Source organism: Ictalurus furcatus, chromosome 15 (genome assembly GCF_023375685.1).
Source record: "Ictalurus furcatus strain D&B chromosome 15, Billie_1.0, whole genome shotgun sequence".
Classification (NCBI taxonomy): Eukaryota; Metazoa; Chordata; class Actinopteri; order Siluriformes; family Ictaluridae; genus Ictalurus; species Ictalurus furcatus.
Genome location: NC_071269.1, coordinates 14,390,575 through 14,412,244, shown reverse-complemented (window position 1 = coordinate 14,412,244; position 21,670 = coordinate 14,390,575). Strand labels below are relative to the sequence as shown.

General features: G+C 37.9%; 1 protein-coding gene across 3 annotated transcripts in view; it reads left to right on the top strand.

Moving 5' to 3' along the window:
• Positions 1-2,082: 2,082 nt before the first annotated feature.
• Positions 2,083-21,670, top strand: part of lemd1 (LEM domain containing 1) — a 20,810-nt gene continuing 1,222 nt past the window's right edge. The window contains exons 1-6 of one of the 3 annotated variants that reach the window (XM_053643730.1): positions 2,083-2,248; positions 2,461-2,584; positions 6,718-6,838; positions 7,852-7,983; positions 8,253-8,314; positions 17,624-17,688. In XM_053643730.1, the coding sequence (XP_053499705.1) occupies positions 2,513-2,584; positions 6,718-6,838; positions 7,852-7,983; positions 8,253-8,314; positions 17,624-17,688 (452 nt within the window). In that variant the 5' untranslated portion in view covers positions 2,083-2,248; positions 2,461-2,512. The other 2 variants (XM_053643729.1, XM_053643728.1) reach the window with 2 other exon arrangements.

Sequence of the window (21,670 nt, the reverse complement as noted above, 5' to 3'; positions counted from 1 at the left end):
AAACTGACAGTCGCTTCAATGCGCAGTTCAACTGAGTTGAATGCGCAGTTGAAGTTTTTGTTCAGAAAATAGGAGCTGCTTTAATATTTCACAGGTGAAGGCCAATTATAAATCAATTGTGTCCTCGGACCTTGAATACTTATGGAACTATGCAACATATACATGGTTAGTGTCTGTGCAGAGTTTCTTAGCATGTTCTCCCCATGTCCACATGGGTTTTTTTCTGGGATCTCTGGTTTCCTCTCACCCTTATCAAAACATGCCAGTAGGCACCCTATCCTGGGAATTTATTATTATATATTTAGATTTTTGAGATGATAACAATTCTCCCAACAAAAGTCTCCAACAGGTTAGGGAATTAGAATGACTCAAGGCTTTCCTCCACATCTCATTTTTTCCCTATACCCATTTCTCTCTCCCACAATTGTTTCACAGACTGTTGAGTTGTTATTTAAAGACGTAATGGACCTATACAATTGACTATTAGTCCACTGCAAACTACTGATTTGTATCAATAAATATTTGAGTGACCATTAAAGGTCCTTGAGGGCTGTTGCCTTTTACTTCCTTTCCAAAACTGTGACAAAGCTGCAAGTACTAGAAGTGCCTGATGCAAGTCTATTGATATACTACATATTTTACACTTACCTGGTTGCAATTTAAAGTTATTGGTATTCTTGATATTATTAGTAGCCTGGTCCATCTTAGAATACTGATGTTTTCTTTCTGTTTTGTTGCCCTGGCATTGAGCTGGGCTGTTTAAAATATTGCTCATCTTTTGGTGCCAGAAAGGCTACACAGTTCTGCACTTTCTGAACTTTATAATGCAACAGGCTTTAACCAAATATTCTAGAGAATGTCATACATAGCAGTACTAAATACAAAACCCTATATTGTACAAACACCTGCAGACAAAGTTCATGGTAGTTATGAGACTAACATTTAAGTTCCACTTCAGGTTTACTTCTTTTATTTACCTGTGTATGCTGTACCATATTTCAAACTGGTTGAGTGGTTCCTGGACTGGTTGCAATATCTGACAGCCAACTAGCATAGATATCATTTCACGATCTTCATCTAGGTCAAGCCAGTATTTATGATGTATCTTGATGCACTGAAGATGTAGGACTGAAGATCTGAGTGAAACTCTGAAAGGAATGGTATGGTGTAAATCACATGTCAGAACATTGTTTTGGATAATAAAAACTAACTGGGATGGCATGGTGGTGCAGTGGGGTTATCCTGACCAGAATAAAGCTCTTAATGAAAATGAATGAATGAATAAAAAATTCAGCAAGTCCTGAATCCTTTTTATTCTTATAGTGTAAATTTGGACTCTTTCAATCGGTCAGTCCTGTTTTTTGTTGTTGTACACACTAGTGAAAGTGACTTAAGCCTACTGGATAATTAAGTTTTGCTATAGACATGAACAAACAGCCTGTGTTTTGGCAGTTGGTTGGACCAATCTGGATGTTTTTTTTTTTTTTTTTAAATTTATAGCAGGGTTGTGAGTCACAACGCTAGTAACCCAAAATGTGTAAAAAGTTATTCTAAGAAATCAACAACAAATTCTAAATAAAAGAACACAATTAACAACAACAGCAACAAAATAAAAGACAAACATTTGTTTGAGTTAGACTATTCTAAAGTTAGGTTTACAAATAGGCTTCTTCCTTTAGGGTTAATTAATTCGTGCACAAACACACACACACACACACACACACACACACACACACACACACACAAATTGAGAACAACTATTAACAACAAATATTACAAAGTATAGAGATCTGCTCGACGTCATTACAAATTGGCGTGAAAAACGTCAGTCTTTGTCGCTTCTCTAAGCTGCAGCGTCTCCGCCCTTCATGAGGAGTAAATAATCACAACCTGAGGTGAGTTTACGACTCAGGGATGTCTACATGTATACAGTTGTGTTGTCCTAAAATATTTACATTTCATTTAATATTAAATTAAGTTGGATGTATACAGTTGTGTTGTCCTAAAATATTTACATTTCATTTAATATTAACGATTTAACTAATTAACTGGCGAGACATGACTAGTTGGCTAAGAAAAAAAGGTAAAGTAAGGTAAACTAGCATAGCTCACAAAGCTCACGTGGCCTGTAGCAGTGCGTTCTGTCACACACCACATGCTCTCCACACACACACACACACACACACACCACCTGTTCTCCACACACTACAGCACAAGCATGTCTGCTTGCAACTTGAGAACCTTCCGTGTAGGTTTACTTGTCAGTGTTTGGTTACTAGAGGCTTAAAAAAAGCCCAGTTCAGTCCTACTGCAACACTAGAGAGAGTTAGTGTGTATGTACAGGATGTGTGTTTAGTATTTAAGGTGAAATTGTTTTCTAAGCGCTGCTATGCCTGTGTTTGTGGAAAATCCCGCTCAATTTTCTAAACATCGTCTGAAGTCGGAGTTAATTTCCCATAGTGTGGAGTTACCACCTGCAGAGAGTGAAAAACAGGTTTATCTGGAGGTTTATATGAAGCATGTGGGGAATAAAAACACTGCCGATTTCTCTAGTGATGAAGAGGAGCAGGTCCAAAATGGAAATGTAAGTTCACATGAAAAAGTACACCATTAATGTTTTTGTTTATATTGTGTGTTAGCTGTCCTGACTAGGGGTTTTACAAACTTAAAAAAAGAGTACAGATTAATTTTACAAACATAATCAAATTATTCAAATATTAGGCGTGTTATTCAAATGAGTATGGAGCTGTTTATCCCTGAAATGTCCACCCATTTTAAAAAACAAACAGACTTTTTGTTTGGATCAGATTAAAGTTGACTTTATATGTAGAGTTACGTTTATATATATATATATATATATATATAAGGTTTTTTTTATTGAGGTTTGAATTAAATCCATTCAGTTTAAGTGACCAGTCAAACAGGATAATAACTATAACAATGCAATAGTAAATATAATAACTTTGATAATGGTGTGTTGTGATTTTTCACCATAATAATAATAATAATAATAATAATAATAATAAAAAATGTGCAGATCCCCTGGTTTTGCTTCATGGACCCCACTTTAAAAAGACATTTGGTTAATAGTGTGTGAAGTGATTGAGGTGTATGTAATATTCAAGGGTGGTATCACTACTACAAAAGTTGTAGGGTAAAACCTTTTGTCTGAGAGAAGAGGTACACCTGTCATTTGTCTATAAAAACATACAGACTAAATATGTATTTTGCTTTTAGCACTATATGGAACCAGGGTCCGGTGATAATGCAATAACAGCGCACAACACACCTTTGAAATGACACCAGAGTAGCTTGCTTCAACCCCACATGCTTCATTCTGCATTTTACTCCTCAGGCCGCTAATGACAAGAAAGGATTAGTCCACGAAGTAGGATAGCACTCATTTTAAAATGAGTGCTATGTAAGACATGTTCACTTTGCCACTTTAATAACTGTCTGTGAAACATTTTTCCAGCTAGCCTTACTTACTGTATTTGAAGAACGTAATTTGAGAAATGTTCCTATAATCCAGGGGGTGCAAATTATTTTTAAAAAACAACAACAAAAAAAAGACAGACAGGGCATTATTTGGGCATTCTGTGTATTTTATTGCTTTTCAAATAGAATGTCATAAATGGAAAAACTCAGTGTTCCCTCTCCCTCTGTATTTGTTTATGCTGGGGAGACTCGGAGCTTAGCCTACCTTTTATCTAGCTGTCAGTGCAGACCAGTATTGCCAACGTAGTGACTTTTCAGACTCCTTTAGTGACTTTTTGTGCAAAAAAAAAAAGTGCCTAGTGGTAAATCTAGTGACTTTTTGTACAAACATTAGCAACTTTTCAAATGTCGTCAGTACTGTCCTGCAAGCTCGAGGTTTTGCTTTCCTGCTGCATTCACACCTCTCTCTGTGTCTGAGTGGCTGAGAGCCGGAGATTTAACAATGTCATGAATAATGAGATGTGGCCTTCGTACCAATTTACATCATTCATATGCGAATGTTTTTAAAACGAATGGAATGCAACATGTTTTACATGTAAAATAGTCCACGTTATTACAGCCTAGTTCTCTTGTTCAAAGTTATTATAGTGTTCAGAAACATTTTTGATCATTCATGTTCAATACCTGTCTGTCATATAGTTTTATAAATGCCATAAGTTATTATTTTTTTAAATAAAAGGTTATGAAAACTAATTAAAAAAACACAAAAGCAAAAAAATCTATCTTTCTATCTATCTACAGTGCATCCGGAAAGTATTCACAGCGCTTCACTTTTTCCACATTTTATTATGTTACAGCCTTATTCCAAAATGGATTAAATTCATTACTTTCCTCAAAATTCTACAAACAATACCCCATAATGACAACGTGAAAGAGGTTTGTTTGAAATCTTTGCAAATTTATTAAAAATAAAAAACAACAAAAGCACATGTACATAAGTATTGACAGCCTTTGCTCAATACTTTGTTGAAGCACCTTTGGCACCAATTACAGCCTCAAGTCTTTTTGAGTATGATGCTACAAGCTTGTCACACGTATTTTTGGGCAGTTTCTCCGATTCTTCTTTGCAGGACCTCTCAAGCTCCATCATGTTGGATGGGGAGCGACGGTGCACAGTCATTTTCAGATCTCTCCAGAGATGTTCAATCGGGTTCAAGTCTGGGCTCTGGCTGGGCCACTCAAGGACATTCACAGAGTTGTCCTGTAGCCATTCCTTTGTTATCTTGGTTGTGTGCTTAGGGTCATTGTCCTGTTGGAAGATGAACCTTTGCCCCAGTCTGAGGTCCAGAGCACTCTGGAGCAGGTTTTCATCAAGTATGTCTCTGTACATTGCTGCATTCATCTTTCCCTCGATCCTGACTAGTCTCCCAGTTCATGCCACTGAGAAACTTCCCCACTTAGGGAGGTGACCAAAAAAAAAATCTAATTTTATTTTTTTTTTTTATCAACTTTGGTATCGTGTACTTTTGGTGGTATCGGTACAGACTTCTAAATTTTTGGTATCGTGACCTCCCTAGTATATAGTTAAAAATCATCATTTTGTACTATTTAAATGACGTGCTTTACGGTGTGATGACACAAGAAGAAAAATGATTGGCATGGGCACCATGGGATGGGCCTGTGGGACGGGGTGACTTTCCGTCACCTGTTACTGCTGAAGCTGTAAGGAAAAGCTCGATGGTTGCTTTGAGAGTAATAAATCTCTCCTGACTGGCTATTTAACACATTTGATGTCAGACAGACTTTAGGGGGTACACACAGCATAAAGTAACTACTGTTAATATGTATGTAGTTATTTATTTGAAATTGTTTTAGTTTACACGCTGCCACCATGGTGTATTCATGCAAATCAGAACGCTGTTTATTATTTTCCATTTACATATAACCAGAAACCTAACTGCCTACTGTGAAATTTCATTATTAGCTGACCAACTTAAGTTTGGCTACCAAAATAGAAAGGGTTTCCATTTTTGTTTTTAAGATTCAGAAACATGAGTTCAGAATGTTGCTGCAGCTGTCCGTTATACATCCACCAGCCACAGAGTGTAATATCAGTACATTACTTGGTGTGTGTGTGTGTGTGTGTGTGTGTGTGTGTGTGTGTGGCAGGGAGAGTCTTTCACAAGGCTGTGAATCTGGGCCATGCTTCAGAAACTTCTTGGGTGTCGGATTTACAGTTTATGATCAGTGACGCTATATTGCCGCTCCGAAAAAACCCAAAAAACCATTTCAAATCTCTCGACTAGTTACAGAACTACATGACTTTTTAAACAGTTTGTGTAAGACTACGTTTACATGGACAGCAGTAATGTAATTATTGACCTTATTCTGAATAAGACAATATTGTGATTAAGGTGTTTACATGAGTTGCTTTTAGAATATTAATTTCACGTTCAGGTTTTACATGTTATAGAACATAGATCAATTAACGGCGCATGTCATTACGTCCCCACGCCACGCCGTCCGACGTTCCCTCCGGAATTACACGTATCAACATACAGTTTGTCTTCGTTATGGTAACGTATAAAGTTTTGGGTGTTTTCATTTTTAATTTTTACGAAAGCTTCAAGTGCAGTTAATTATTTGTCATGCTATACGTGCAAATAGACGACTGCTTGAAGCCATGGGCTGCGTCCCAAACCACGTACTTACTTACTGTATAGTAGCCGAAACCGCATACTTACCTACTATATAGTAGCTGAGATACATGCATTTTAGGCTACTATATAGTAGGTAAGTTTTGGACACAGCCATGCTCTCTTGTTTGCCGTCAAACGGTTGAGCACTGCCGTGTGTGCACGTGTCCTCTCGCAAAATGCGGTGAAAACTCTCACACGACGTTCATAGTGTGATTAAAGTGTGTACATGTCTGTAATGCACTTCCATAATACAACTAAAACAGGAATACTCCAGATGTATGAATTCGATTTGTGTTTATTTCGAGTATGACTTTAGTCGGATTAAGGTCATCAATAATTGCTGTTTACATGGTAGTTTCTTAATCGGGTTAATATCAGATTATTGCTGTCCATGTAAACATACTGTAAGAGTATCGAGTAAAATTTTTTTTTAATCCTTTTTGTTATTCTGTATTTGTCATGTCTACTTCAGTCTATTTTGCTTATTTAAGCAGGTAAAATGTTTGAATGGAGTATCCTGGTGAAGTAAGTGTGTGTGTAAGAGTGTGTGTGTGTGTGTGTGTGTGTGTGTGTGTGTGAGATAACACAGGAAGAAGAAGAGAGAGAAGAGGATTCAGACATGGTGGACCTGAGCTCACTGACTGATGATCAGTTAAAATGCAAACTGCTCCAGTATGGAGTCAAAGCTGGACCGATTGTAGGTCAGTATGTTCTGACGTTTTAACCTAAATTTTCCTCTATAATTTAGAGAATTTTTTTTTTTTTGTAGAGGTCAAATAGAATTGTAATCAATGACTGATTTTACATACACATTAGTAATACAATAACTGTACGGTGGTCTGGGAAAACCTGATGGATGTCATTGTGGCTGAATTCTGACAACCAGCCAAAAACTATTTAATAAGCAGCATTTAACCAAGATAAAATTTTTTGCCTGTAATTATATTTTGGTATTTCTACTTTAAGAAAACAGAAAGAGGTGTGTGCGTGTGTGTGTGTGTGTGTTTTAAACATTTTAACCTTGCCATCATGTTGGGTAAATAAGTGGCCAGCTTAACAAACCCAACTGTAAAAAGTCAATCTATTGTTTTAATTGCTAGTTTGCTTTCCTCATGCGCTGATTTTTTATTTATTTATTTTTGATTATTGGTTTGATCAAGTGGTTGGTTACACACCACCGCAAAACAGACTTGAGTCTAATTAGTTAGTTTGAAAAGCTCAATAAATACCTATGTGCTGTGGACTCTGTAGAGACGGAAAAGGACAATTGGCTTGTTTCAGCAAAATGTTTCACTACTCATAAAAATGCACATTAAAACAGATCACCAACACAAAAAGTCACTGAATTAATTAGTCAAGCAATTATTTCAGCATGAATGTAAGAGCGGATCAGTTGAGCCAAAAGTGACGAATAGGACCCCGTTCATCAAATGCCGTGACTGACATTTACACTGTGAAAAACAAGTGATCAGGCTAGAGGATAATGCAAATGATACTTAAGATCAAAATAATTATAAATCTAAAATGGAAATGAATAAACATTTGATAAACTGTAACTAATGTTTTTTCCATAAATAGATTGGGTTACTAATGTAGAGGTAGACAATTGAAGAAGGTTTATTCATGGCCTGAAAATTACACTGTGTGGTGGTGAATATTACATGTATGGATCCTGACATTAATTGTGTGTGTGTGTGTATGTGTGGGGAGGTAGCTAGCACGCGAGCGTTGTATGAGAGGAAGCTGCACAGGATGATGACCCAGCACTCGCAGCACAGTGTCAACAATAAAGGTGATGGGAAATACTCTGATAGTGAGGAGGAGGAAGAAGAAGAGGAGGAGTCAGGTATGGATTATTATTTCATTTATTCCTTAAAGTCCTTTTTTTTTATTTATTTTTTTTATAAATATAAACAGTGTTACAACTTTTTACGCATCTGAGTGGGTTTATTTGGGACACATCACCTGGCACACATGATGAGAGCTAGAGTACTCGAGTACTAAATGTGGTGTGACTATTGAAAAATCTGGGGGTTTCGGACCGTGACGAGTTGCAAAAATGTCTGTTAAAACTTTACTTTGCTAATATTCTACTTTTGTGTGTTTTTTGTATAGGATCAGAACAGTCTGGCCCAGAGAGTGTGTCCCATACTGATCTCGGTGCGACACGTAGTGCGGTGTGTAAAATCTTATATTCTTCCATACAACCCAGACACTTTGTACTTTATTTGATCATTTTCTGGAACACATATAGCAACAACTGATAGCACTGACAAAGTGACTGGCTTAGTTGGAATTCATTAGTTAAATTATTAAATTTAGTTGAGGGGTGGTAGCTAAAACAATAACACATGGATATATACCCCTTTGGTGTTTGTTAACAAAAAGAGATGCTCGTGCATCCAGGCTACAAAAAGACCCGAATAGCCTCGCAACCTGATGATAATCTGACTGAAGAATCGATCAAGAATTTTGTTTATGAATTGGATTGACATTAACTAAAATGTTATCCACTTATTATAATGGATTGCCAGCAAAAGACAATGAGTGCTGTTCGGCTAAACTAAAACTTTCAAATGGCGTAACTCGAGAAGATATTTACTGTATGGTTTGGCGTCCTGTCTGTGGTCAAATGATCCTAAGCAGTGGTCTAACATGCAGTGGCTAGACATGTATACATATCTCATCAAAAATAGTTTATACTACAGGGAAAGTGAAGGCATATTTTCTCTTGATGCTTACAACTTTTCTTTTGTGGGCATGTTCAGTGTGTAATGTCTTACAAGTACAACATCGAGGATGTCATGGCACTGAAAGCGAAGGTAATGTTCTGCCAGATGCCATAAACTCCTTTGTTAGCTGAACAAAGTTAGCAAGCTAAAAGTGTCCATTCGAGACAACTCCTCAGTAAGAGCATGACCTAGCTATCTAGCATTAGATAGCTAGTTTCTTGACAGCAGTATGAAGCTCACTTAAAATTTACTAGCTTGTTTCCTAGTTAGTAGATTTTAAATGAGCTACATAGGTTTATTAAAGCAATATATATTATATGGCTGTGTGTATAATGTGTGTGTATATATATATATATATATATATATATATATATATATATATAATTTATATATATTTATATATTTATATTTATTATATGGTCGGAGCACTTGGGGATCTTGACAGAGTTGGTTATTTGAAGGGAGAGTTACAGCTTTCTTTTGGCTGTGTGTTTCTGGTAACTGATTAATTGAAAGGTGAATCTCCAGGTTGTCAACACTCTTAAGTAGCTTTTCCCTGAGAAGATCTCTGCGCCTTCATCTTTCTACCGATCTTGAGTAATCTCCTAATCTCTAGGGTTGTAAGAATTTTGACTATCACAACGTTCAATACTAATAATAAGATACTATGGCAGAAATTATTCTGCTTAAGCAATTATTAATTAATTTTTTTGTCCATACTAGTTTTGAATAACAGAATAATTATAAGATATTATATATAACAATTATAGTGTAGTCCACAGAAATATCTATCTATCTGTCCTTTAATGACTTGATACTTTGATTATCTTTAGTAAAGCTTCACTGCACTCCTTCTGAAGTGGACTTTTGTTGTTTTAGGGGAGGTTAATAAAATTAAATGAGACATATTGCTTAATTAAACTCATGCATTTACTCACACCAAAACTCTTTTTTTTTTTTTTGTCAAAAAGCTTGTTTAAGTTCACGTGGAAAATTAAAGATATTTATCTAAGAGCAATAATTTTTGTGTTTTGTAACCTGTTTAAAAAAAATAACGAGTCACTCTACAGTATTCTAATTGGTTAAGATGAAATTAAGGTCAGGATGCTCGTCAGCAATATATTTTGCTAAATTGAGGTGGTCTTTTGGATTACCCTGATCATCTGCAAGGTAGGCAAAATATGTCCACACTTCACTACTTGCCACCGTCTTTTCGACAAGCTGTGGTTGTAAAAGGAAACCAAATGGATTTACGTCAGCAATTATTTTATCATGTTATAATATGTGTGTGGTTTGCGTCCCTGCACACTCTTAATTAGCAGTATGTGTAACGTGATTCACCCATGGGAAAAACTGGACGTATTGAAAGTTTAGGACTTGATACTGCGTGATGCTACCACCACCCTAAGGGTGGAGTCCCATTAGAATGTTCTTTAGGTTCTTGGTCTTCTCCTGGACTAAAATAAATGTTTCCATGATTTTCTCAGTTTGTGACCCATCAATCTTGGTGGTTCTGAACTTCTTCCATTTAAAAATGATCAAAGACACTGAGCTCTGCAGGACCTTCAAAACTCCAGATGTTTTGTTGCACATCAGTACAGTATTGTCTTGGAGGTCTTCTAGACAGTTCCTTTGACCCCATGGCTTGTGTTTTTGCTCCGACATCAGCTGTGAACTTTATATATCGTATGGGCTTTTTGTGTCTTTCCAAACTATCCAATGAACTGAATTTACCACAGGTAAATCTAGTCAAGTTGTAGAAACTTGAATCTTATGAAATCATCATGAGCTTTTTGTTAAAGTCTCGGTCTTGTGAACACAAATAAGCCATTATATACTTTAAAAGGCAAACATACAGTATGTTTTAGATATTCTTATTTTAATTTTTGATTACTCATTCTGTTCTAGTCCAATTTGATACTTCAATCCAATCAGATACTTGATGGAACGCATTTGTCCCACTCTGTAAATAGACCAAGTATTGCTCTATAGCAACAGCAAGTTGGCATCAAACATGGATTGTTTGTGTAGTTTTGGTTATTAATTCCCCTGAACCCCAAACCATCCCATACTATGTGTGTCTGTGCCCCTTCCCCTTCCAAACTCATGATGTTAAGTGCGAAAAATGCACGACTTCATTCAGAACATTACGGCTGCACTGGCGATAGTGGTCTGTGCAGTTAGCACACAACTAATGTGTCTGGATAACACAGCCAGTAAAGTTCACTCTCACTTTAAGTTGTGAGTAAGTTGTCCCAAAAGCTAATTTTTTGATAGTGTTATTTTAGTGCCTTGTGTTAAATGGCAGTGTGACCGTATTAAGCTTTCTGTGGGGGAGAGAACCATTTAACGTGAGGAAGAATAAACTGCTGCAGGCCGATAAGAAGTGACCCATAGCCTGGTACCCATCCGAGGAGGCTCTAGGAAGTCGCCATGGGCAAATTGGCAGTGAGAAACCCTATACAGCTGAAAAGCACTCGTTAAACTCTCACATACTTGTTTAATCAGTTTTCTAACCTACTATTGAGTCTGTTTTTAGATTTGTTTAGATCTGTTTACATGTGGAATAGCTTATTTCAAATGTTATTGGCTGTTGTGGAAGTCAGTTAAGTCCTTTGACATGCTCCCTCCCTGACTTAATAAAAGGTTTTTTTTTAAAAAAAAAAGAAGACTTTTTAAAAGGAAATGTGTCGACAGACAGTATGAAATCATGGGCTCTTGGGATGATCAGTGGAAATGGGCCTCACCTGGGTTCAATTTTAAGTGACGTAGCAAAGACTCTGAAGACTTGTAAATGTGATGTTTCAGGTTTTGTTTTTTTTTTTTTATCATTTAGGATGCTTTCTGAAAACCTATTTATGCTTTTTTTTCATTGTAGGGTGCTTTTACTTTATCTTTTTTGATCAGAATAAACCTGTATTGTAACAAAATGAATACTTTCTCTGAATAAACTGTAAATATTTTCTGAATGCACTGTCTATAAATATATTCATTTCATTTTTCAAACATTTTTACGTTTTGTTCAGCTTTTGGGTACCTTGCAGTATTTTCATAGGATGGTACATACTTTGACCAGCTTGTAGCTGGGGATGTTGCATAGATTTAATGTGCTTTCTGCTACATTTTGTACATGTATAGGTGGGCCTGAACTATCGGCGCAAAGAAACATTTTATCCCCTGTGCTTTGTCCCCCCTGTGAGACAGGTACAGTATCAGCACCTAAACATGGCTTTGTAAAAAGAAGAAATCCACTGCTCACTTTCTGGGTTTTTTTTAATCACTTCTCAAATATTTATCAATTAATAAGAAATATTTTAATTACAAGTATTCTTAGAATTAAAAGGTTCTACTAGGGGCGAGAAAATTATTTCACACTCACTTGCCAGGGGTAGTGTGTAACACCTAGATAGCTCCTCGTGCATGTGCATATACACATTTCCAACAAAATCAAAAGCATTCAGGTTTCTCCCGATAGCCACTGGCAATAGCATACTGCAGTATTTGGATGACCAACTCCTGTGTGACCCCACCAAGGAGCAAGTCATCCACCCTGCCTGCCACATTGCAGCACTCTGTGTCGTGGTGGGTCCAAAATGAGCTCCAAAACACTGAAGCAGGTCACACAATTCATTGGAATGAGGCTAGATTTACTGAAAGTGCTAGCCACTCTATCACCCTTACATGTGATGTATATTATTATGCTTGACCGATTCAGCCAGGCTACTGTGGCTGGTATTCACATCTGTGTGATTGCAGCTACATGTGATATCCTGCTAGGCATGCTGGAGCTGTGGGCATTCCAGAAGTGGCGTATCAGCCCACTGCCCAAACAAATTTAAGGACTATAAAATTTCTTTATCTCAGTGATCAGAGCTCAAGCATTGGCCCCCAATGGTAGAGGACATTCTTAAGAGAAAGAGTCCAATTGGGAGTGGTGCACCGTGGGGGGGGGTATCCACATGGCAGCACGTGGACCCCCAGTGTAAGGTCAGAACATACCACCTAGCTGGTATTGAGGTCTTGCATCTGTCCTTGAAGATATTCTTGCCCGTTATCAGACATTGACCAATGCTGGTCCGTTCAGACAATGCTGTCACTGTCAGCTGTATCAAATATCAAGATGGTATGAGGTCAGACTCCACAGGTGGGCTCATGCATAACTTGCCTCACTGAGAGCAGCTCACCTACCAAGCTTATACAGTTGTGCAGGGAATGCACCATAAAGATGGCATATACAGTATGTTCAGGGGAATGGCACTTAAACCCAGAGATGGGAGAGGTTTGGCAAGACTTTGACCTCTTTGCCAGTGCCAAATCAACCCATTACCAGGTGTGGCCCTCCCTTCATGCCCTACCCATGACTAGCTCACAGTTGTATGCCCTTCCCATGATTGTTTCCCCCACAGTGCACAAAATTCAGCAACTAGGCTATAGTGTCTTGTGTGCCCCAGAGATGCCCGGCAAGACCTTGGTTCCCATTATCGCGTCACACATTGACTTTTTTGCTTCAGGCACTGTTAGACAGTGGAAATTCCCCATCTACATTGAACTTGTATGTGGACATTTTTTAACGGAGGCACAAAAAAGTACTGATAATTAAACTACAATCCTAAATTAATAATAAAATCTCACTTTCACTGCACCTTGCGGTTCAAGTGCCTTTAAGCATATCTATTTTTTTTTAAATTTATGTTTTCTTTGATCATAGCATTTTAATTAGACATTACTGATGTAATGGGGGGGGGGGGTAATAGAATGGAGAATGTCAAGGCTATTCTATGGGGTCGCCCCCCCCCCCCTTTCCCTGACCTTTGTCTAATTGATGGGTTTTATCTCTTCTTGCACTTAATTGGCTTAATATGCAATTTGTGATTATGTACTTGCATGTTGTATTGTATATTGCACTGTATTTTTTTTTAAATATTGCAAATTGTGTTTAGTGTACATTGTATTGCATATTCACAGTATATAATATGTACTGTATATACTTCATTAATTTCTTCTATTCAATTGTCCACAGTACAGAAAAGAAATAAGTCATTCAAACCACACTGTTGCAAAGAGACTGTAACTGAACTAAACTAACAGACATGTGACTGTAAGGAGACCTTATCAGTACGATAATATGCTATATCAACAGTAAAAGAAACCATTATGTAACATGTAATGCTGCCTGATCCAGACATATGTAATCCATGCAAATCCGAATTCAACATTAACAATTCACCATCTTATTCTAATATGAAGGACTCAGATAACACATCTGTAATAAAAAAAGACATTACAAAAGAGTTTGAAAATAAATGCACGTACTTCTGAGCACTCGGCGCGGGTGTGAGCATGGACGTGACATGTGACGTGAGTGACCAGTTGTCATGGCGATGTCAGGTCATGTAAAGTCTTATAGACCTGTATATGTATAGAAATCAAAAATATACAAATTGGCCATGGCCAGTGAAAAAGTATGTGGGGGGATAAATAAAATTTATTTTATTTTTTGTTTTATTAAAAGTGGATTTACTTTTTTTCAGGGGATTCTACACTCCTGATCACACTTGAATTAAACCTGACCTTTTAAGCAACTCGCACCTTGCACACAGTGGAGCATTTTGGATATAAACATAAGTTTGTGCTCGCACATCACTGTCGTGCTTCCGTGCTACACAATTTCCACTTTGTAAAGTTTGCCAGTTACAATCTTCATGGCATTTAATATAAAATGCTCCCCTGACTTAGAGCACACGTTTTTCTGCTGTCACTTGACGATTACACCTCCATCAGATGGTGACTGAGCTCATGTTGGGCATAAAAGGTAACGCTGATGTGAATGGTAAACTGAAGAAATTCATTTTCGTTGACTCTGGGTATCCCGCTAAAGCTAGTGGCATCGCATTACATGTGTTTGACGTCATGTGCCATCGACTGGGAAACAGCTTATACTTCCGGTTAGGAAAACAACCGCTAGTGTTCCATTTGAGACCCTTCTAAAATTCATACACTAGAGTGCATAGTGTAAGCGTATAGTACATCATTTGGGACACAACTTTAGTATTAACTCTCCGATGCGTGTTTTCGGAACAGAAATAACGTAATGAGTAAACGCACCCCGTGCTGTGCGCAGACCAACTAATCCATAATGAGATTCGTTGACAACGATTTTCATAATCGATTATCTATTTTTATCGAGTAGTTGTTGCAGCTCTAGTTTACTCTCTACATCAAATTCAAAATAGATGTGTCTCATGAGTCCATGGCTATTGTCACATGTGGTAATGTGAAACCCCGCAACAAAACAAACCACTTCAAATTGTTTTAGCTGTAAACTAATTATTAATGATTAGTTATGAAAAAGGTAACTTGATACCTTTCAGTCAGGTTAGTTGCTTATCCAGACCTCTATAAGCAAGGACATTTATATAACTGGACATTTACAAATTTTAATATGTGGACCGGACAGCAGCAATCTTATCCTCAGAACAATGGTTCATTTGCTATGGAAGTAAAACGTGGATGCCTCCCTTGTCTAATCAGAAGCCGGTCCACTGGGTGGTGGATGTCATCACATAGGTTTATAGACCAGCTGGTCACTCAGCTTCAACTATGACATTATATTCTACACGTCTCCTCCTCTGGGCCTTATTTAGAGGTGCGCTGCTCCAGGAAGTCTGCGCTGTTGCTTCCTTGGTATCACTATATGCACTTTCTCCAGATTCTACAAGGTTAATGTCACCCTTCCAGAGGGTGTGGGAGTGAGAGCCATTTCTGAGCACTTTTTTGGGCAGCTTTAAAGGAGTCCTGTTCCTCATAATATTGACTCTGTGTCATACCTCACTATGTGACCTTGTTGGAAGATATTGGCATTGATGCACACATGCAGAAGATATCTGTGTGTTGCACGCGCGCCCCCAGCAATAATCTGGATCACAGTGAGCAAAACTCTACAGTGGTCCACATTTATAGTTCAGCACAGATGAAAGTGCTTCAAATGTACTTTTATTAAAATATTTAGAGATTCAAAATGTGGATTTTGACCAGTTCCTGAGCACGTACACAAAACTATGGCTGTTTCTGATTAAACATTCATCAGTATCAGTTAATTGCATATAATTTTCTGGTATTATCTCAATAAAAAGATTTTTAGATCTTGGCTATTATTCATCTATTTTAAAAATGTAGCCAGCACATCATATTTGTACTTTTTCCTTTTTTTTTTTTTGTGGAGGTGTATTTTGTGCAGCGAAAATAAAGCATTCCCTTACCATTCTATGTTGTCTTTTCTCATATACTATTAGATCAAACGGAAATTAACTAGATTAAAATGATGTTTAGGCTCTAAGCTCATTTTGCACCAAAATGTCACAAGATGTTGGGTTTTATGTTTGCTCTTTGGGTTAAATTAGTTGTGTTTTAGTGTACTAAATTATGTTGTCTTGCGTTAATGGTGGAGTTTGTTGTTTGGATGCAGAGCATAGCATTTGCCAATTTAATTGTAGTTGTTACTGAACTAGTATATGAATTACAGGACAAGAATTTAGAGGAGTCGTTGGACAGCCTCCAGAGCCGCTCCCTGTCCTTCAGCATCACTCAGCTCGTGGAGGAGGGGAGTGTGTGTGTTTGTGTATGTTTGTTTGTGTGTGATGGAGAAAGTTGGGAACGTGCTATTTTGCAAGTATGGTATGTGGCAAGTGTGGTATGTATGTTTTCATTGTCTTGCTGTGGTGGACAAAACATATTTTCAAGAATGAGAAGTGTCCACTAAACACTAAAATGTCGAGTCTAGATTAATTTTAGCCGTTTGCTCAGGTTCTTTGGAGTAAAGATAGAATGATGAATGTTGGGCAACTGTACATCACTTTACCATTAATTTATGGGTATTTTGCATCCATGACATGAATAATTCTGCTCTTATAATGTACGTTGCGCATACATTTTTTTTCTGTTAGAAATTCTACATTTTTGTGATTGCTATAAGTTTTTGTTTGCTGTTTGTGAGTGAGAATTATAATCCGAGTGGCTGTATGGTCTGCAGATTGAAAACAGGCTGAGTCCACAGTCAAAGTCAGCAGAGACTAAGGGAAGCTGTAGCCAGACACCTGTGGTAAGCAGGGCACAATGGGTCAGTAATCCTATTAAATGTGTGGGTAAACACACACACACACACACACACACACTCTCTCTCTCTCACTCACAACCCCCCACACACACTGGGATCAGCTAAAATTATAGGCTGCAGCTTGTTTAATATTTATACACTATTTCATTCTGTGTGGTTTTTATGGCAAAATGTAGTTGTTTGTTGGTTAAATCTATATTGTGTTTTTATTACTCCCAGCAGCTCAACGGAAGCACAACGAACATGTCCTTCTATCTGACCCCTGAGTGTTCACCTCTTCAGAAACAAACTACCACAATAAAACCAGCTATTGTAACTCAGTCCTTTGTTTGATGTGTATCTTTCCTCACACTCTGCTGTGTGTTTTTTTTTGTACTTGCAGGAGCTTAACTATAATTTTCTCCTTATTAACTTTTGAGTGATTCTTTTTTTCCTTTTCTCTGGTTTGTCTTGAACAATCCATTGTGGCTTGCGCACCATTTCCAACCACACAGGTTTTAGTCTTGTTCTTTTTGTCACTTTTATTTCTTGGTCACTTTCAATAGGTTTGCTGTCCTCTCTGTCTCCACTCCTCACCTTACTTCACCATTTTGTCCTGTCAGGTTGCTTCATGTAATTCTTTTCTGTTTCTTCTGATGTAGGAAGCCGTGACTGATGTTTTGATGGAGATGTTCCCAGACACTGTAGTTACTCCAACTGGGATCACGTGAGTCCATCCAGTAGAAATTCATTGCAAACATTATCGTTCTTATTCTTTAAAGTTACAGTGTGTATGACTTTTGTTTACAAAAAAAATTTGTCAGGTGAGAACACAAATAATCTACTCTAGTGTTTGTCATGGGATTATTCTGTTGCAGTTGCCATATTTGGGACTGAATTTCTGGCTCTGCTGCAAAATGCAAATGTGATTAGAGATGAAAGATAGCAGAAATAGTTTATTCAATTCTGAAGTAATTTTAGCCGTGATAAAAATCTGATGAAAAATGAAAATAGACTGTGATAATTATGTAATTGACTCCAAACCACTTAATTCCATTTAAGCGCTCTCTCCCTCTCTCTCTCTCTCTCACACACACAGTGAGGTCTAGAACTATTTGGACAAAGTTACTGTTATTTTACCTATTGCAGTATATTGGAGTTGAAATTTAAATAATGAACATGACCTCAGGAATTACAGCACTTCTTTCTTTGGTCCAGCTGTTCCATGGCCCTCATTATTTCACTTGCAAGTAAGAAGATAAAAGGTCCGGACTTGATTTAAGGTTTGGCATTTCCATTTGGAATCTGTTGTTAACACTCAATATGAAGTCCAAAGAGCTGTCATCGCCAGTAAAGCACCGCCATCAATAGGCTGAAACTTCAAAACAAACCATCGTAGAGATAACAAAGACATTAGGTGTGGCCAAAACGACTTTTTGGTACGTTCTTAATAAGAGAGAATACACTTGTGAGCTCCGGAACACCAAAAGGCCCAGAGACCACAGAAAACGACTGTGGTGGATCACAGACGAATTCTTTCCCTGCTGAAGAAAACTCCCTCCACAATCAAAAGAAGATTTTACTAGAATAAATACAGAGGGTTTACAACAAAATGTGACCAGACCATAACATCTAAATATGCCCAGACAGTTCTGGAACAACATCCTATGGACAGATGAGATCAATCTACTCAGATTTCGCCAAATGCTAAAAAACACACTGCACGGTGCTTCACACTGCAGGACATGGACAGTGATCTGAAGCATATTTCAAAAGCAGCCCAAGAGTTTTTAAGGCAAAGAAGTGGAACGTTCTGCAATGGCTTGCTGAAGGCAAAAGAAAGCAAAGAAACGCACCAAGAATAAGCAGGAACTGAATACAGCTGCAGTAAAGGATTGGCAGAGCATCCCCAGGGCCGAAGCCCAGTGTCTGGTGATGTTTGAGGGTTTCAAGGCAGTCAGTGACTGCAAAGGGTTTGCAACCAAGCATTAAAAAGTTCTAATTTATGATAGTTAGTTTGGCAAATTACCTTTGGTCCCTTAAAAAGGACCACATATAAAAAGTACCACAATTACAAAACCGTTCACCTGATTTGGATGTAAATACTTTCAAATGAAAGCATATTCAGTATTTAATTTCAACTCCAGTATACTGTGGTAAACAATATCTTTGTCAATGTCGAAATATTTATGGACCTATATGCTCACTGTCCACTTTATTAGGAACACCTAGTCATTCGTGCAGTTATCTAATCGTCTGATTGTGTGGCAGCAGTGCAGTGTATAAAATCATGCAGATATGGACCAGCAGCTTCGTGTAATGTTCATCAGCTATCAGAATGGGGGACAAAATGTGATCGCAGTGATTTTGACTGTGGCATGATTGTTCGTGCCAGACAGGCTGGATTGAATATTTTTATAACTGCTGATCTCCAGGGATTTTCATGCACAATAGTGTCTAGAGTTTACTCAGAATGGCGCAATAAAGAAAAAACATTCAGTGAGTGTCAGTCCTGCGGATGGAAATGCCTTGTTGATGAGAGAGGTCAATGGAGAATGGCCAGACTGGTTCGAGCTGACAGAAAGGCTACAGTGTATTTCGCCCTCCCACAATTGTTACAACAAGCATAACATACTCGTGTACTAATAGTAGTTATGGTTCTAATCCTTTTCCATTTCTCCAATCATATTCTGCTAGCAGGCGATCAGAGATGAGTGGATAATGCCTGTCCTCCCTATAAACTTTGTTATTTGCCGTTTGATGTTTTTTGTATTAAATTAATTCTGTTCTTGCTTTTCAAACTGTTAGTGGTTTCAGTTTAAAATGTTGCAGCCTCATTTATTGCGTTTGTTTACATTGAGGCTATAACAGGCTATAATAATATTGGGCTTGTTTTGCGCATGTTTTTGAAGCTGCAGTTACTTATTTGTCTCTCGAGTGTTGACAACAGTAAGGTATTCGTATCTGGTGTATATAAGCTCCAATACTTGACAGCGGAGGTGGCGGCGGATGCGGTTTTCCTGGAGTAGAGGCAAGTTGCTAACCTCTCATAGTTAGCAGAAAATAAGAGCAATTTACCACACTGACCAAAGAGAAACAAACAAAGAAAACATAGGAAATTCGATACCTAGCTGAATCAAGCGAACATGTGCACTAATGTTAGCTAGCTAGGATCATATGATGTTTTTGAGCTACTAGGTACCCAGTGATGTGTCAGGGGTAGGGATGTCATGATACCAAAAATCTAGAAGTCTGTACCGATACCACCAAAAGTACACAATACTCGATACCAAAGTTGATACCACGGTGTGGTATAAAAATAAAATTTAAAAAATTTAATTAAAAAATTCCTGGAGGACATCCTCCTCTGGCTGATACTGGCAAAGAGAGAGAGAGAGGTATTTTAGTTATCAAACACTGTCTGACAATGAGTGGAGGTGCACACACACACACACACACAGACGCGCGCGCACACACGCATGGACACACACACTATACTCTGAATGCAAGCATTAATTTAAATTCGCTGATATGGTGGCAGGACAGAAAGATTTATTAAAAGCATGAACATTTGAATAATTATTAGTGACATTAGGTTACATTTAGCTGACAGGACACGGGCTGAATGGCGATGCATGGTGGCCCATTAGGAACTAGTTTATAACATTGCAATGTGTTAGCGTCGTTAACAAATAACTGGCTATCGCAAACATTACATGGAGCATAACGTTAGCTGGTTTCACGGCCACAATGCCAGCTGCCTCAAACAAACATAATATAGGATCGTCTTTCAGGTGCTTCGCCAAATTCCAGGTGTTTCCTTGCTTTGTTTGAAATGAACGATAACATCGGTTGCACACCGGAAACCGATGCTAGCTTTCCTCTCTTTTCCTCTCAATGAGTCGGGGCGGAGCTGAACTTGTTAAACTAAGCTAACCTTCTGTAGTTTTTCCGTGTGCTTGTAGGCGTTCTTCTTCTTCAATTTAAAATTTGGATGGAAATTTGTACTCATCATACACTATCTGAGATGTCATTACATATGTCATTACACCCAAACACTGAGAGAGAGAGAGACACTATAATTACATTATAATAGGAAAACGTATTCAGGACTAATGCTGTTTTACTTTTTATGCTTTCTGAACAGCTAAGGGATTTATTTGGTCTCGGGTTTGGTTGTAAGTTACTGGATGAATGATGAGTCAGCCAATTTATCCTCATTGGGGAATTTGTGTTTGTAACCGAGTTGAGAACTCCTGAGAGTCACCAGTGACTAACGGGATGTGTTGGCGAGTTTCTCTGTATTCCAGATTCTGTTATATCGGGCAAGATTGAGTGATTTGAGCCACCTGCTCATTTGATGACTTTTTCTCCTCTGGTCAGGGTTTAGCTAGCGTGCTAAGATTATCCAGTTTGTGCCAAACTTTGACAGGATTGAGAACAATCACAAATTGGGTTTAAAAAAAAACCCAACAGATTAAATTAAAAGGCTTTATAGCTTTATTCTCCACACTATATTGTACCTAGGTGGGTAGATGGCCCCAAGACATGCAGAACCTCTGGGGGAAGCCCCTATATTCAGTCTGTGGTCTGTTGCATGCAGTGTGCTATTCAATTACACCAGGGCAAGCATCTTCCCTTCAAGCTTGTATTGTAGCTAGCTAGCTAATGTTAGGCTGATTATGATACTACAGAATGACTACAGGATG